At 40.1% G+C, this 17,500-nt stretch overlaps 1 protein-coding gene across 2 annotated transcripts in view; it reads right to left on the bottom strand.

Annotated features, from left to right (window-relative positions):
* Positions 1-17,500, bottom strand: part of PIK3CD (phosphatidylinositol-4,5-bisphosphate 3-kinase catalytic subunit delta) — a 912,023-nt gene that overhangs the window by 87,611 nt on the left and 806,912 nt on the right. For both annotated transcript variants that reach the window (XM_044063126.1, XR_006363658.1), the window contains exons 20-21: positions 9,627-9,705; positions 1-145 (exon numbers count right to left, since the gene is read on the bottom strand). The exon at positions 1-145 is cut by the window's left edge and continues 23 nt beyond it. In XM_044063126.1, coding sequence (XP_043919061.1) covers positions 1-145; positions 9,627-9,705 — 224 coding nt within the window. The remainder of the gene's footprint in view (positions 146-9,626; positions 9,706-17,500) is intronic.

Genomic DNA, 17,500 nt, shown 5'->3' with positions numbered 1-17,500 from the left:
GTTGAGTAACGCATCTTTCTTCAGTGCTGCTGTAGCGACGTAGCTCCCTTCGTTGAGCTGAATGTTGGCAATGGTGTCGGACTTCATGACCACTTGGATCAGCCCAGTTCTATCGCCAGTGGATAGACATGCATATGGAGTCATTCTGTTGGACAAATCAAGAGTCTGTTCTTAATTCCAGTGTTAAATATGGACACATTTAAAAGAAATAAAGCAACAGTTAATACCAAAAGCAACAGACTGTTAAAGAGTAGAACACTGCCATATACCCAATCAGAATAAAACTGAATGAGCAATACATTTGAACTGGGAAAGGCAGGGTTTTGAGATAGTCAGTTAATTTTCTGTGGATTCATTGTTATTGTTTTTACTTCAGCTTACCTGTAATTTTAGTTTGATATGTCATTTACAACATTACTGTTTAATATTTTCCCTGCAAGACATAATACATATTTATTATAGTATATACTAAACGATCTGCTTTAAATTATACATCACTAAAATATCTATCCTTTTCCCAAATATAGTTTTTGTTACTACTACTGTTACTATATATATTAGACTAGAAATGAGACTGCCTGATAAATACTGAAAACATAATTGCTGGAGGCCTGTGTACTGACGTACGATGTTAAAACTCACCATAATTAAGTTAAGGGATAAGAAAGCAGAAAGGGAAGAGTAGAAATGAATCAATAAGGTTTGAACACAAATTATGTTACTGACCTAACTAAACTCTGCAGGTATAATGTGGCAAGAGGTGTAGCTGAGTGCCATGCTAATTCCCAGAGCCTGATTATCCCTTCTCATACATAATGGCTACCATTGCAAACAAATGTGTGTACTATTTAAGTTTTCTAATGCCATATATTATTAATATCATTACATTGCAGACCTAAACTTAATGCATCTTCTAAACTACGTCTGGTTAATTTCAGGATGACTGACATAAAATTAATAATGCTTGAAAAGTTGCATTCCAATATCGTAATACCAGCACGTCCAAAAGTGGGTACTATAATCAGGATCGCAGTGATTCATTTCTGAATTAGTGATTCTTGCATCTGATTCTATTTTTTGTTATGAATACTTTTTTGTTATAAAGATTTAGAAATCCACTGCACTCATTAGATAGGAGGCATTTTGTACCTTGTCATATTGTTTATTAACACACTTGTACAGCCTGGTTTATTTGAGTTGCAGTATTTAGCAGGCATTTTGTACCTTGTCATATTGTTTATTAACACACTTGTACAGCCTGGTTTATTTGAGTTGCAGTATTTAGCAGGCATTTTGTACCTTGTCATATTGTGTATTAACACACTTGTACAGCCTGGTTTATTTGAGTTGCAGTATTTAGGAGGCATTTTGTACCTTGTCGTATTGTGTATTAACACAGTTGTACAGCCTGGTGTATTTGAGTTGCAGTACTTAGGAGGCATTTTGTACCTTGTCATATTGTTTATTAACACACTTGTACAGCCTGGTTTATTTGAGTTGCAGTATTTAGGAGGCATTTTGTACCTTGTCGTATTGTGTATTAACACACTTGTACAGCCTGGTTTATTTGAGTTGCAGTATTTCCACGCACTAAATTGTGCGTGTGAAGGGGGTGTGCATATGTATGCACATTTGCGTGTGTATGCATGCACTGGAGAACATATTTTAATTGAAAATGTCCATATAAATTGTACAAGTGCAAGCTGTATAGTCTTCCAAAATGCGACAATTTACACTTGTTTTTTCTAAGTAATCACATTTCCCAGATTTATTTATTTTTTTGTTATGTTTATGATGACTTCCCCATACATTGTTGAGTGCAAACTGGACAAAGTTCTATCTGGTCAAGTTCATTTCACTGATCTTTAACTCCTGGACTATCACTTTCAAGACCAGCAGTGATTCATTTTTACCAATTTCCTTTTCCTGTGTGCCGGTGTTACCATAAATTTAGTATATATATTTATAAGTTTGGGTCTGTAGTGAGGCTTGCCCCACATAAGGAGGTACGGAGGGGCTTGAACCCTCACAAAATGCTTATACTAAAAGTGGTTTCCTGCTAAGTTGTGCTCAATGAGTTGATTCGTTGCTGAGTTGTAACAAGATGAGTCATAGTCGGAGTGTATGACGTAATATAGCATTTATTCCACCTTGCTGAGTATCATTCATATATTTTTTTTTTACTTCTTGATGCAGAATGTTCATCATTGACTATTACCACAATATGCAGAAATCCAAAATTTTCTTCAGTTCCCCTGTAAGAATGTTCTTCTACTGATATTCTCTGGATATACCAGCAACAAATATCATTTTTGTATTCTGAGGTTAAATTATCTAATTGACAAAGCAGGAAGAAGTGATTTAACTGATTAACAGCATAATGTGATGTAAACTTGCCAACATGGAGGATGCAGTTACAGAACAGCTGTGGACAACACCTACCATTTCTGAGTTGTTCACAGTGAATGCAAGTGGGAATATTGTTCATTTCACGTCTTATTACATTCCTGGGAATTTTATATTTATGTTCCAGATGAACATTTTCTACTGTGTAAAGATAAAATTCATTTTTGTGTAAGGTGGTCAGTTATGTTTCCCAGGCTTCAGAGATTACTGTGTACAGGTAAGGTTATTATCAATATAATCTGTGGCAAATACAGTAATGATAACCAGTGAGACCACTGTTTTCATCACTCTCATAAAAAGTCCAAGTTGTGGACAGAATGAGGGGAAACAGAGTATGAATACACAAATATCTGAGTGTTTGTCAACATTTTTTACATTCCAGATATTGACTCTGTGATTTCATTACACTTACTAATGTCACCAAAAACGGGCATCATTATTTGCCAGTGCAAAGTGAGTTGAGGGCCTAACATACTTTGACCTATGCCAGGGACCTGTGTTAATGGTAGGAGGGGTCTATTTGCCCCTATTGGAAAGTATCTGCCTGCTATAATTCCAGTAGCCCTGGGACAATAAGATATTGCCCAACAAGTGTCCATTTGGTCAACATGGGTTATCTGAGATCTTTCTGTTGAGCAAAAGGTGGATGCAAAGCCAATCAACCTGCCAAACATGAATTCAGAATTGATGCACTGAATATAAATTTACTGTCAGGATGCAGTTGGGAAGTGGATGACATGGCAGTAAAGAGAAGACTGGACACCTTGTATATCTAGAAGGCAAGGTGAAACAGCAGTGCAGGAAAGCCATTTTGCTTGGCATCCGGAGTCTACTGTTCAGGACGGGGACAGACTAGAGGTGGGGTGGGAACTGTGGTAAAAGAGAGGCTTTGGAAGGCAATGAGGGTTGTCGTCAGGATTAGTGACAGACTCATGGCAGTCAGAGTACCGTGTAAAGATAGAACCTTATTCATAATCTCAACATTTCTGCCACAGCAGGGTTTTATGATAAGGAAAAGAAGTGCTTTCATGCAGCAGTTACAGGGCTAACAAGATAAAGCAGGAAAAAATTAGTTAATTCAGCTAACTTGTGGTACCTAAATGCTCATATCAGACAGATAACAGGATATGAGGACCGGTTGGGTCCACATGGGTGAGGCAACAGTAACAAAAAAAGGAAAGACCATTCTAGACTTCTGTCTGGAAAATAGCTTGATGGTGGCCAGCACATGGTTCACCAAGACACGCAGTTACAAGATCACATACAAAAGTGGTCAACATGCAACTTGGGCAGATTTCCACTGAGTAAGGAAAGAGAATGTAGTAGAATCAATGAATGTAAAGTCATTCCTAGTAAACAGTCATCTCACAGCATAAACTACTGATGGCCACAATCATCTGCAAGCAGTGATCACAGAAGGCTCTAAGGGTAAGGACTAACTAGGCTGAAGGCCTGGAAGTTGACTGGAGTGAAAGTACAAGAGTTCAAGGAAACACTCTAATATCTCAAGAAAAGAGGGAATAGGTGGAGTCAAAGAAGAACAGCATTGTCTCAAAACAGCATGTGTGAAGACTATAGAACAGATAAGTGTCTGACCAGGTATGGAAAAAAAATGGTACATGAAGAAAGCACTTGGTGGAATGCAGGAGTCCAGGTTGTTTTCAAAAGTGAGAAGGAGTGCAGGATGAAATAGGAGATAGAAAAGATGGACCTGACTGGGAAACCGATTGGCTATCAAAGAGGATAAGACAGCAGTCACAACAGAAAAGAGCAAGACGTCTTTCTACCTGCATCTGGAAAGCAACTTATCAAATGGCACAAAGAAAATATTAGGGTGCAAGGCAAACACAGAAAAATAAAGAAGACAGTCATCAGACACCATTCATAAGGGAATCCAGCAACAATATGGTCACCAGTTCATATGAGATCCCACAGACGGAAAGAGTACTTCCTAGTAAAAAATTTCCGAAAAAAAAAAAAAATTTCCAGAAGATGCACAGCCTACAATAAAACAGGAAAGGAGAGAAAGAACCTACCTAGAAGAAGTAAAATGAATATGTGCAATAGTAAAAAGTAACACTGGAGATGTGCAGGCTGTGACTCCAAACCCAGACAAGCAGAGCAGCAGCAAACATTGCACAGTTCCAAAGAGACAGCAAAGGAACAAGTAATCCAAAACCCAAACACAGAGAGCTGGAAACTGTATGGAAAATGAACTTTTAATATAAAAAATAATATGGGCACATTCGGATATAGCTTCTTCAGATCTTTGCTTGCTGGCTCAATTTATTCCCTGTGGAGTTCTCCTTGGATTTTACTGGAGATCTGCAGTTTAGATTCATATCAGGTTGCAGTCCAACCGACCTAATGTTTGCAGAAAGACAGACAGAGAATAATTTGGAAATGAGGAAAGAGTCTAACTGGACATCCCCAGACTTGGAAAAAAGTGTATGACAAGCTTCTAAGAAAGCTGATTTGAGCAGTCCTGTGATGGTTCAAAGGTCTGGAAACACTAGCAAAATTAGTGCAGGCTATGTACAAAGACCTAATCACACAAATTTGAACATGGTTTGAACTCACAGAGGGATTCTGATTGGGAGTGGGTGCATGTCAGTGTTTATCTCTAAGCCCACTCCTGTTCCTACTGGTGACTGACTACATTATCAAACAAGCTGAAGGGGATAGATCAACAAAGCTGCTGTATACACAGGAAGTGGCATTACAAGCAGATTTTGAACTGGAGCATCAGAAAATGCCACGGGACTGGAATGACCAATGAAAGCACATGGGATGAAGCTGAATACAGACAGGACAGTGAACATGGTAGCAGCTGTGGAAATCAGAATAAGCTGAAAACTGAGAAAGATAGGATAAAAGTGGAACAGGTTAATAGTTGCAGTTATTTGGGAGGGGTGCTTGAGGAGAAGGGAAATCTAAATGAGCGGGTGAAAGCTACAATCAGAGGGGCTGTAGCCTACTGGCACAGAGTGTCAGGGGTTGTTTATGACAGAAGAATGCCAAGGAAACTTAAAAGTAAGGTGTAAAAAACAATAGTGTGACCAGTACTACTGTATGGTACAGAATCCCGGGCAGCTAGGGCAGAGCAACTGTGAAAACTTGAGATAATAGAGAAGGGAAGTCTGTGGCAGACAGCAGAATGCACACTGTGGGGCAAATAAAAAAATGAGGGTATCAGAGCAGAAACCAAAGTAGCTGCAGTTGGAGTGAAGGTGAAGTAGGACAGATTACAGTGGTTCAGTCATTAGTAAAGAAAAAATAAAGTTTAGGAGAGGCAGGAAGAAGGCAGGATACAAGAACATGAAGCAAAGAGATGGATGGAGTGTGTGAGAGAACACCAGAGACAGTCAGGTATGACTGTCAGATGTGAAACAGATGGCAACAGTTGACATGATACCCTGACCACATGTTAAAATGGGAAAAACGGGGGGGGGGGTGCTGATAATGATTCTTATAAGAACAAAATATCTGTCTGTGACATGGGTCCATTGCATTCCAATAGTGTGCTGACTGCCTTAGAACCAGACAAGGGTGGAAAAGAGGAAAGGTGTAACTGACCATCTTGCTTTCCTCAGGGGTGGCATGTGGTGTACTTTATTCTAGCTGCAACACTACTGCTGTTAGAGCTGTAACATGGGGTTGCGTGACATGGCTGATGGGGGGACACCTAATGGTTGGTATGGGATCAAATAATAGGTTAGAGTTATCCAGTTAGTAGGTGTTTGTATAGCCACCCCTGGAGGGATAGGATATATGGACAGGCAAATGAAAATACCTTTAGGTCCATGGTATAACAATGGCTCTTCTCACCACCCCGACCTATGTCCGTGCCAATAGAATGAATGGCTCAAGAGGTGAAACACCAGGTGGCCAGTAGAGATGTGTATAAAAAGTGAAAAAAATGGTTTAAACAAATCACAAAAAGGAAAAACAAATACTAAGTAGATTCTGTGTTAAAGGAGTGATAAACCATATGCTTACAAGAAAACGTCACTGCAAAATGGGAGCTTGTGGCTAGGAGTTGGGTAGTGGTATACTGGTTAAGGTGCCTACCTTACTGACACGAGGTACAGCATGCAATTCTCACCTTTGAAAAGCAACGGCGAGGCTTAAAAAGTCCCATTAGAGCTGTTAGCCTAGTAATTACCTATTAATCAATTGTGCCGACAAATTCTGATTCATGCAGGTTTGTAAGGACATAGAAAAGAAGACCAACGTCTGGAGCATTTCCCCCTGGGACTCGGCTGAAAATGAGCTCTGTCCCAGTTGGACTTTGCAAGTAAACCCATGTTAAATGCTAAATAAATAAATAAATAAAAATAAATTCCGATAAATGTTGCTTCAGTAATTCTGATGTTAATAAAACAATTTGAACAAATGTTTGAAAACAATATTTAAATCAAATGTCAGAACTAGTAATTTATTACATTGATACATTCTACTGCATACATATTTCTGCTCTATTACTTAGCTGTGCATTTATCTGTATGGCATAGGGGGATGCGGATTTGATGTAATGGTTAAGGTTTTTCATAGGCTCATAGGTTCATAGGTAGGTACTAGGCTATTGGCCCTAGGGCCTATATAAGCCTAGCCAAACGGTACCTGGCTTTTGCCACCCAAGAAAATTATTTTCCTGTGCCTCTGCAAGCAGAGCCACAGAAGTGATCCCAGGGGTGAATTTCCTATCTCCCATCCAATCATCAAGATTTTTCTTGAAGAGTGCTAATGAGGAGCTTTGTTTGATATAGATAGGTAGTTTGTTCCAGATTATGGGAAGTCTCTGGGACAGGAATCTATCCCTCCAGCATGTCCTGTTTATTGTGGTGACAAGGTTTAGGTCCCTAGAGCATGCAGCTTGGAGGGATTGGGATTTTTTTAAGTGGTCAAAAATATATATGAAGTGAACCACAACCTTAAACCAACCAGTAAATACAATAAAGGTTGTAAGGAAAGTCACCAGGACAACCACAGCAAGAAAAAAGGTTTATTCAATTTTTTATGTACTGCAATATTTATTTTTACCACTAGATAGAGGTTTTATGGGTTTAGTAGTTATGTAGTAATGTCCTTACAAATGTCCATTTTTAAATACATATATATTTTAAATACATATATATTTTGTATTTATTTTCTTTTATTAACTAAAGGTATTTGTTATTCAACATGGTTGTTTTTTGTACATATATTTAAGTGTCTTAGACAATGTTTTATAGGTTCATAGGTTCATACTAGGCTATCTGCCCTAGGGCATTTATAAGCCTAGCCAGAATGTGTTTGGCTTTCGCCACCCATTTTAAATTTATTTTGCTATGCCCTTTTTCGAGGTTAGTATACTGTGCCTCTGTCTAACAGTGACACAGAAGTGATACCCAGGGTAAACCTACGATCTCCCATCCACTCATCAAGATTCCTCTTGAAGAGAGTCAATGAGGGACTCTGCCTAACCTGGACTGGGATTTTATTCCAGAGTGAAGGGAGCCTCTGGGTTATGAATCTGTCCCTCCAACATGTCCTATTTATTTCAGTGCTGAGGTTCAAGTCTCTCGAGCGCGTAGCTCGATGGGATTTGGATTTTCTGAGGTGCAGAATGTCCATTAATTCCGGGTTGGACATGGCTTTATATGTCAGGCACAGATTGCCTCTGAACAGGCAGTATGCCACTGAGTAGAGCTGGAGTTTCTTTAACCGGGCAGCATATGGCATCTGTTTGAGCCCTTTGATTCTCTTGGTGAGGTACTTTTGGGGTCTTTCCAGTTGCTGCAGGTGTCTGGTAAGGTACATCCCAAAAGGGGCATTGTACTCAATTATGGGCCTGATGAGGGATGAGTAAAGAGGCACGATGACCTCCCCTGATCTAGATGTGAATCCCTTCATGATTAGGTGGGCTATATAAAATGTTTTTCTAACCACTTTGGCCACGTGGTTGTCAAATGAGAGATTGCTATCAACTTGGGTCCCCAGGTCCCTAATTACTTCTTCTGTACTTAATGGATTACCAGCTATGTGGTAATTTGTGGGCACTTTGTTTTTGCCAAAGGGGATGACTATACACATTTTGGCATTTAGCTTGAGGCCATGGCTCTGGCACCAGTTGTCTGTTTTTATGAGGCCCTTTTGGAGGATGCTTGTGTTGGCTGGAGAGTCGATTATGGCGCCCAGTTTGCAGTCATCTGCGAACTTGGTCAGCCACAGTCCTTCCGTGTTGGCCTGTACCTCCGAGAAATATAGTGCATTTGAGGGGAGGGAGGTTAGCATAATGGTTAACATGTTTACCATACAAACATAAGGTGCAGGGTTTGATTCTCACATGGGGTAATTGGGTAGGCTGAAAATGGCCCATAAGGGCAGTTAGCCTAGTACTAATCTATCAACCTATGAATGATTTTTACTAGCTAGGGTGCAATATTAGTAAGGCAGTTAATGGTTAAATTATTTAATTGCTATTTTAAATATGTGTTTTTATTGGCTGTGATTAATTGTGTGTCCTATTTAAACCTGCTGAATTTCATTTTTGATATCTGATGAAGTCTTATCTTTGACAAAAACGTATATTAAATGGAGCGTTTATGTATGGTGCTTTACTGTGCTGTGCCGTGCTGGGTTTGAATAAACTTTTTTTCTTGCTGTGGTTGTCCTGGTGTCTTTCCTTACAACCTTTATTGTATTTCTTTAGGTGGAGCATGTCCTACAGCTCTGGGTTTGACATAGCTTTGTATGTTAGGCAGAGATCGCCTCTGAGTAGGCGGTATGCACCAGAGTAAAGCTGGTGTTTTTTGAGACGGTCTGCGTAGGGCATCTGTTTCAGGCCGGTAATCCTCTTTGTGAGGTATTTCTGTGGCATTTCCAGTTGTTTTAGATGTCTTGTGAGGTATATACCAAAAGGGTAGTAATTTATTACATTGCTACATTCCACTGCATACCCTAAATGATTACCCCATGAACAGACAGATACAAGGTGCAGGGTTTAAATCTGACCTCTGGTTATTGGCTGTGCCTGTAACAGTCTGCAGACTGATAGCCTAGCATTCACCTATGAACCCGTGTTCTTCCTGCACACTGTGAACCTAAACAAATTACTTAATTCAAGAACTGTTGGTTTAATTCTCATTTTGCACATGATACAGTGTTGCAAAGTACTGTGATGAAGCAGCAAAGAGCAGTTAGTTGTGTAGATATGTAGGGATTTGTGGTAGTGTTACCTCAGATCGATCCCTTCTTGCTTCCACAGAATGTCCATCAGTTGAATCATCTGAAGTGTCAGCATATCTTGTCGAAGATCTGTGCAAAGAGTTTCATAGACATTAATGACATTTACTCCTTAACAAATATACTTACATACAACACAATGATAGGAGGGTATATCACTGGCTTTGTTAGTCTGTTCATAGGGTAATCATTTACTTCCATGGATTTCTAGAAAGTTATGGTGTCTTCCCATTCTTTCATCCGGCTATCCTCAACACCTTTTTCCCATTTTGCACATGGGGTCAGGATATCACTTCAATAGTGACAGTCATCTCGAGCCAAGGTTTGCACCACCAGGTGGCTAGCCCTGCTGCGGTTGTTCATCTGTACTACTCAGTCGCACACACATTCACACCTATGGCCAATTTAGAGTGTCCAATCCACCTACTGCATGTCTTTGGAGAGTGGGAGGAAACCGGAGCACCAAGAGGAAATGACCACAGGGAAGACATGCAGACTCCAGACAGAAGGCACCCCAGCTGAGAATCAAACCAGAGAACATCTTGCTGTGAGGTAACAATGCTAACTGCTGTACCAATGGTCTTCCCATTCTTGTCCCCCTTAACTGCTTATCTCTCTGTTTGCCATGATATCTTTTTCTTGAATGCAAGCTGTGAACCACTGTAATGACATGCATTGTACCAATACCTCAGGAAATATAGTCCAAGGTTCTGCTACCCTCTCAGTGAAGAATTATTTTCTCTTAGAAAATAGCCTTTGTAAATGTTTAAACCTGACTGGTAGAGCCTTACAAAGATGAAACAAAAAATGCTGCATAAGGCCTAATAGAAAACAAGAAAAAAGAAGAACAACAACCTTACAGAGTAGAGTCATGCCACTATAAGTTTCTTATCAGCTCCATAATTATTTGAGTAAACTGCTGGACTGAAGTTGTGTAAGGCTTTGAAGTGCTACAATTTGAGAGGTGTCAAATTAACTGTCAAACTGCAGCAATTCAAAATCAAAGGAAGCCACACAGTAAAATGTTTTGTGTAAATAAAACTCACGTTTTAAGTATGTTACTTCTTCATTGCTATACTGACAAACTGGACCCAATATGTAAATCTTGGAGTTGCTGCACAACTGCATTTGGACTGTTATTTGATATATTTGCAGCTATCAAAATGGCTGTCATACCATGGCAGCTGTCAGACCACAACAGTTCAAAGTTAAAAAAGAAAACAAATTCTCTTTTTTATAGTTATTCAGTGCATTAATGTTCAGAGGACACATTTACAATGTGGTTAAGAACACAGGGAGCACTTCATGCCAAACCCCATCCTGCATGCAAAATACGGTATGTTACTTCTCTGAAAATGTCACTGCTCCAGTCAAAACTCTACACTTTAGTTAGAGGGCCCTTTTATGTTATTTCAGAATAGCACTTATTATTACAGAAAAGGGTCACATTGTTAAAACGTTTTCTCTGTGTTATACAATACAAAGCAAAATATCACAGCTCCAGTCAGAAAAGTGCTAGGTACATGCACAAACAGAGACACAGAGAGGAAAAACACACACACACACACACACACACACACACACACACACACACACACACACACACACACACACACACACACACACACACACATATTCATTGACTATTATCTAGTCATATTTAAAAGTACAATATGAAACAGTGACTATACATGAACAAAGAAAGGGACTACTTTTTCCTAAAAGACCGAGAAAAAAACAAAAACACCCTTAAAAACTGCAGAACCATACAATAAAAAGCACAGAAAGAAAAAAAAAATACATAGGCCATTTCCTAAGCTAGATAATCTATTATGGAGGGAATCATTATTGGCAAATAATGAATCTTCCGAAAGTAGGGAGTACTTATGCCAGTGATATTGGTCTCCACAACACCCCTGGGTAGTCCATTATTCATCTGTAATATCCTCTATTGGGTCGTATTGATTATATGTCTAACACAAACTGTTTTCTTCTAGTTAAAATCCATTCTTTTTTTCATTTTTTTATTTAGATTTTTTCAAAACAATAATCATTTAAACAATTAATGATACTACAAGCACAAAAAAGCATATGCTAACTATTTAGAGTCTTTAACAAATTTGTACACTTATAAAACCATTAATATTTTTCTAACAAATTATGTAATTTCTGCCATGCAATTAATTGATGGGTCACATTCTTTGTTCTCATTTTTATAGTGAGTATTTCATTGTTACAAAATGATTTAGCTAAGCAAATAAATTCATTATTAAAAGAGATAGTAGTCTTCGTTTTCCACTTTTTAGTAATTGTTTTCCTTGCTATGTTTACAATATTCCAAAGAAGAGGTATTTGTGATACTGGGATAACTTCTGGTATAGGTGCATTAAATAATGAGAGAATATGTGATGGCTCAATTGTCTGACCACAATGCTTTGCAAACATTTCTGAAATCTGTCCAGAAGGAGAGAACTATTTTGTATTCAATAATCATATGCTGCCAATCAGCATTAATGGCTGTTTCAAACCACCAGCATACTGTGTTTTCTGTTTTACATATAGCGGCCATCTTGTGAGGTGTAAGAAAAATTCTGTGTAGAAATTTCCATGTGAATATTTTTCAGTATGGAGAAGATGTTGATTTTGCTGTTGATTTCAAGACTATGTTTTTATTATTATCCAATAGCTCTTCTTTATTTATTTTTGTTGAATATAACCAGAAAGACCTATCATATGAAATAAGTTTGCTTCTAATAATTTTATAAATGATTGATAATGAAGACGTATTTTTAGTTAAGTTACTTTTGGTATCAGAGTGGAGGTGCAAGATTTTAGGGATGTTACTATTTTGTGTTTTGGATGTTACTTTGAGTTTATCTTGAATAAATTCTTTGCATGTTTGTAAATCAAGCCAACTATTGTTTTCTATGCTATGTTTGCCAGTCAGATAATCTGCAGAATGTATATTCATTTCCTGTCAGAACTGCTGCCAGTAAATGAGCCCAATCTCTTTTAATTCAATCATTTTAGTTATGTTAAATGATAATAAACATCCACTCGTGCAGGCTATTGGGAATAATATTATTAGTAGACCCTTATGTATATAATTAGAGTAAATAAATATTTTAAACAGAAAAAGAATTTGGTTTATAAATGTAAAGAAGGTATACTTGTGTTTTTCATTCAATATATAGTTTTTTATAACTCATATGAATACATTTCTATAAATTATTGGGAATGGCTCAATTATTGATTTATTATTTTTCTATTAACAAGGCTTCATGAATTGATTTCCAGCATTAAGTGTAAGAAGAGTCTAACCACATGTAAACTATTTTAATAATCACAGATTTAATATATAAATCAATATTAGGAAAAGCTATACCACCCTCTTCCCAACTTAAAGTATGCCAGGGCATTTGGATTCTAGCTTTTTGTTGGATGCCACAAGAACTTAAATAAGATGGAATTTATCTTTTTAATGGCTGCTTTAGAAGGAGGAAGTATTAGTGATTGGCTAAAAAATAAGATTTTCAGGAGTATTATCATTTTAATTAGCATTAATCTTTCTTCAAAAGTGAAAAATAATTTATTCCAAGATTCTGTTAATTGTGTTATTATGTTAATTAAGTGCTGGTAATTCATTGATATAGATTGTTTGTGGATGGATTCAATGGTAGTTCCTAGATATTGTATCTGAGAGTTTCTCCAGTTAAAGTTTTTAAATGAAACCAACCTGTCAGTTATCTGTTCATTTATTATGTCTTATGAAGTTAGCGAATGGTGCTATAGCAAGTACAAAGTTAAAATACATTCACATTCTCTCTCTGTGTCAGTCTTCAAGATTACCACTATAACTTGCCCGACAATGTGTGCGTGTGCGCGTGTGTGTACGCGCGCATGTGTCTGTGTGTGTGTGTGTGCGTGTGTGTATGTGTGTGTGTGTGTGCGTGTGTGTGTGTGTGTGTGTGTGTGTGTATGTGTGTATGCGTGTGTGTGTGTGTGTGTGTGTGTGTGTGTGTGTGTGTGTGTGTGTGTGTGTGTGTGTGTGTGTGTGTGTGTGTGTGTGTGTATGTATGTGTATGTGTCCGTGTGCGTGGGTCCGTGTGTGCGTGTGTGTGCGTGCGTGCATATGTGTGTGTGTGCGTGTGTGTGCGTGCGTGAGTGCACGTGTGTGTGTATGTCTGTGTGTGTGTGTGTGTGTGTGTGTGTGTGTGTGTGTGTGTGTGTGTGTGTGTGTGTATGTATGTGTGTGTGCGTGTGTGTGTGTGTGCGCGCATGTGTGTGTGTGTGTGAGTGCACGTGTGTGTGTGTGTGTGTGTGTGTGTGTGTGTGTGTGTGTGTGTGTGTGTGTGTGTGTGTGTGTGTGTGTGTGTGTGCGTGTGCGTGTGTGCGTGTGTGTGTGTGTGCGTGTGTGTGTGTGTGTGTGTATGCGTGTGTGTGTGTGTGTATGTATGTGTGTGTGTGCGTGTGTGTGTGTGTGTTTGTGTTGTGTGTGTGTGTGTGTATGTATGTGTTCATAGGTTCATAGGTTCATAGGTTCATAGGTTCATACTAGGCTATCTGCCCAAGGGCATTTATAAGCCTAGCCCATAGTTATGTGGCTTTTGCCACCCCTTTAGTTTGAATAAAAACTATGCCTATCATTTTGCTGTGCCTCTGTCAAGCAGTGACACTGAAGTAATCCCTGGGGTATATCTGCAATCCCCCATCCATTGGTCAAGATTCCTCTTGAACAAGGCCAGAGAGGTGCTCTGCCTCACATGTACCGGGATTTTGTTCCACAGCATAGGGAGCCTCTGGGTGATGAATCTGTCCCTCCAGCACATTCTATTTATAACCGTGTCAAGGTTTAAGTCTCCCGCCCTTGTGGTTCTGAGGGATCTAGATTTTTTGAGGTGAAGCATATTCATCAAATCTGGGTTTGACATGGCCTTATATGTCAGGCACAGGTCACCTCTGAGCAAGCGGTATGAGACTGAATAGAGCTGGAGTTCTTTCAGTCGGGCAGCATAAGACATATTTTGAGACCCTTTATCCTTTTGGTGAGGAACTTTTGGGGCCTTTCAAGCTGCAGCAGGTGTCTGGTCAGATACATTCGAACGGGCATTGTACTCAATCATAGGTCTAATGAGTGATGAGTACAGGGGACGATGACCTCCCTTGATCTAGATGTGAATCCCTTCATGATCAGGTGGGTGATATAGAAGGTTTTCCTAACTACTTTAGCAACATGAGTGTCAAACGAAGGCTACTGTCAACCTGGGTCCCCAGATCTCTGATGACTTTTCTGTGCTCAGTGGATTGCCACCTATATGGTAGCTAGGGGTAACCTTGTTTTTCCCGACGGGTATGACTCTGCATTTTTTGGCGTTTAACTTCAGGCCATGGCTCTGGCACCAGTTATCCGTTTCTGTGAGGCCCTTCTGGAGGATATCTGTGTCAGATGTGTTTTCGACTATGGCGCCAGTTTGCAGTCATCTGCAAACTTTGTCAGCCATAACCCTCCTGTGTTTGCTTGTACTTCAGAAGAGTAGATGCCGAACAAGAGTGGACCCAGGACTGAGCCCTGTGGGACACCACTTGTGACAGGCTTTGAGTCTGACATGGCTCCAGCAACTCTGACCCTGTGGGTTCTGTCACTTAGCCAGTTTGCAACCCATCTTGTGATGTATGGGTTTACATTCAAGCTGATGAGTTTTTCGATGATACCTGAGCGGGTATTGTGTCGAAGGCCTTTGCCAGGTCGAGGTAGGCTGTATGGACTGCCTTCCTCATCAATGGCCTTGGTGACTGTCTCGAAAAAGTCAACCAAGTTTAAGAGGCAGGATCTGCCTTTGACAAAGCCAAACTGGGTTGGATCCAAAGTCTGCAAGTTCCCTATGTCTTTATTTATGAGTTCCATTATGATCCTCTCCATGGCTTTGCAGATAAGGCTTGTCAAGCTAATGGGGTGGTAATTTCCAGGGTCTGTGGAGGCACCGCCCTTATGAAGTGGGACCACAGTCGCCATGCGCCACTCCTTGGAGTGCGTATCCTGAGGTGAGGCTAAGATTAAACAGCTGTCCTAACTGTGGGTTTAATTCCTCGTTGAGTTCATGAAGCACACAGCCGGGGACACCATCCGGTCCCATGGATGCTGTGCTTTTTGCCTTAGTGAGGGCAGTTCTCACCTGGGCCTTGGAGATGTTTGGGGGGCTACAATCCTCTGGAATAGATACCTCTCCTTTTGGGGGGGAGTTTGCACTGAACCTGTCAGCCAGTATGTTGGCAATATGTGTAGGTTCAGTAATTTTCACATTATTTTGAACTAATTCTGAGCATATCTGGGAGTTTCCTCCTAGGTTTCTAACATAGCTAAAGAAGGCCTTATGATTCTCTTTAGAGTCCTTGGCGATTTTTCTCTCAAAATTTGCCTTGGATGATTTTATGAGAGCTCTTAGTTTTTTACTTATAATGATCAAAGGTGTCTTACCTTTCAAGGATTTTGCTCTATCTTGTAGTAGCTTCCTCCTTTTGTTGTAGAGCTTGTTTATGGCTGGGGTCCACCAGACTGGACGCTTGCCTTTGGTACAGAGAGTCTTAGTTTTGTTTGGGATTGCCTGATCCATGCAGTCCTGTAGGTGCTGGTAGAAGGCATTTGTAAGTGATTCAGTGGTTTGAGTAATGTTTACCACTGGCTCAGGGGCCTTAAAGGAGACCACACTAGTTTTTAGAAGTGTGAAATCGGCTTTTGAGAAGTTTTTCACTGTGGTCTGTTTTGTTTCAGGTGGGGGCAGGATGAGGACCTCCAGCGAGATTAGTTTATGATCTGATCTCACCAGTGAGGGGTATACTTCGGTGTTGAACATTTTGATCCCATGTTCATGATGATGAGATCAAGTATGTTTTCTCCTCTTGTGGGGATGGTGACTAGTTGTTCCATGGCATTTGAGTTTATGAACTCCAGGAATCTTTGGGTTAGAGTGTTCGGGCTTGAGTAGTGTTCCCAGTCTATATTAGGGTAGTTGAAGTCACCTAGTATGATGGTGTTTGGAGATACATTTATCCCTCCAATGTTTTCAGGAAGGCCATGTGAGGTTCCTGAGTTTGAGAGGGTGGCCTGTAACATGCTACAAATTGCAGAGCAGTCTTGCCTATGGTTAATTGCACCTGGATGGTCTCCGATGCATCGTGCGTTGCCACCAACCTTGAGGTGTGGGTGTCCTTTATGAATATGGACACCCCCTCCTTTCTTGGTGTTGTCCGGATTTTGGGGCCGAACGCATGATATGAGGTGAAACCTGTTAGTGCTGGGGTGCTCTCAGGAGCCTTGAACCAGGTTTCTGTCACAGCACAGACATCGATGTTCTCCATATTGAGAAGGGCCTCGAGTGCGTGCATCTTGAGATTGAGACTTCTGGCATTGAGCAGCATTACCCTTAGTTTTTTCCTTTTGGTGTTCTAGGGTGGTAGGTTTAGAATTTGAGCCTTGCCTAAAAAGGCACTATGGGGTGGCAAGAGCCTTTGCCAATATCTGGAAGCCCAGGGTGACAGGTGCAAGCCGTCCTTGTGAAGCAGCGTGGCTTGTCCAGCATGTCATCCCAGGCAGACAGACATTGGATCCCCTTTGAATGACACCAGAATTTAAGCCAATTATTAAAGCTGATCATCTTATCACTGTATTGTGGCATCATTCTAGGTGAAGGTAGGATACTGCTCAAGGTCAGGGTCATACCTGCCTGGGCTACATAATCAGAGAGCTCCTCGATGTCCCTTTTCATGTAGTCCAAGGAGGTACATCTCAGGTCGTTGACACCAGCGTGGGCAATGACTGAGTCGTACTTGTACCTGCTGTTGAGAGACCTGAGTGCTTGCGTTATGTGGC

The sequence above is a fragment of the Protopterus annectens genome, chromosome 2.part1 (genome assembly GCF_019279795.1).
Source record: "Protopterus annectens isolate FY-2018-M chromosome 2.part1, PAN1.0, whole genome shotgun sequence".
Lineage (NCBI taxonomy): Eukaryota > Metazoa > Chordata > Ceratodontiformes > Protopteridae > Protopterus > Protopterus annectens.
Note: the sequence above shows the minus strand (reverse complement) of the source record. Positions and strands in the feature narration are given on the sequence as shown.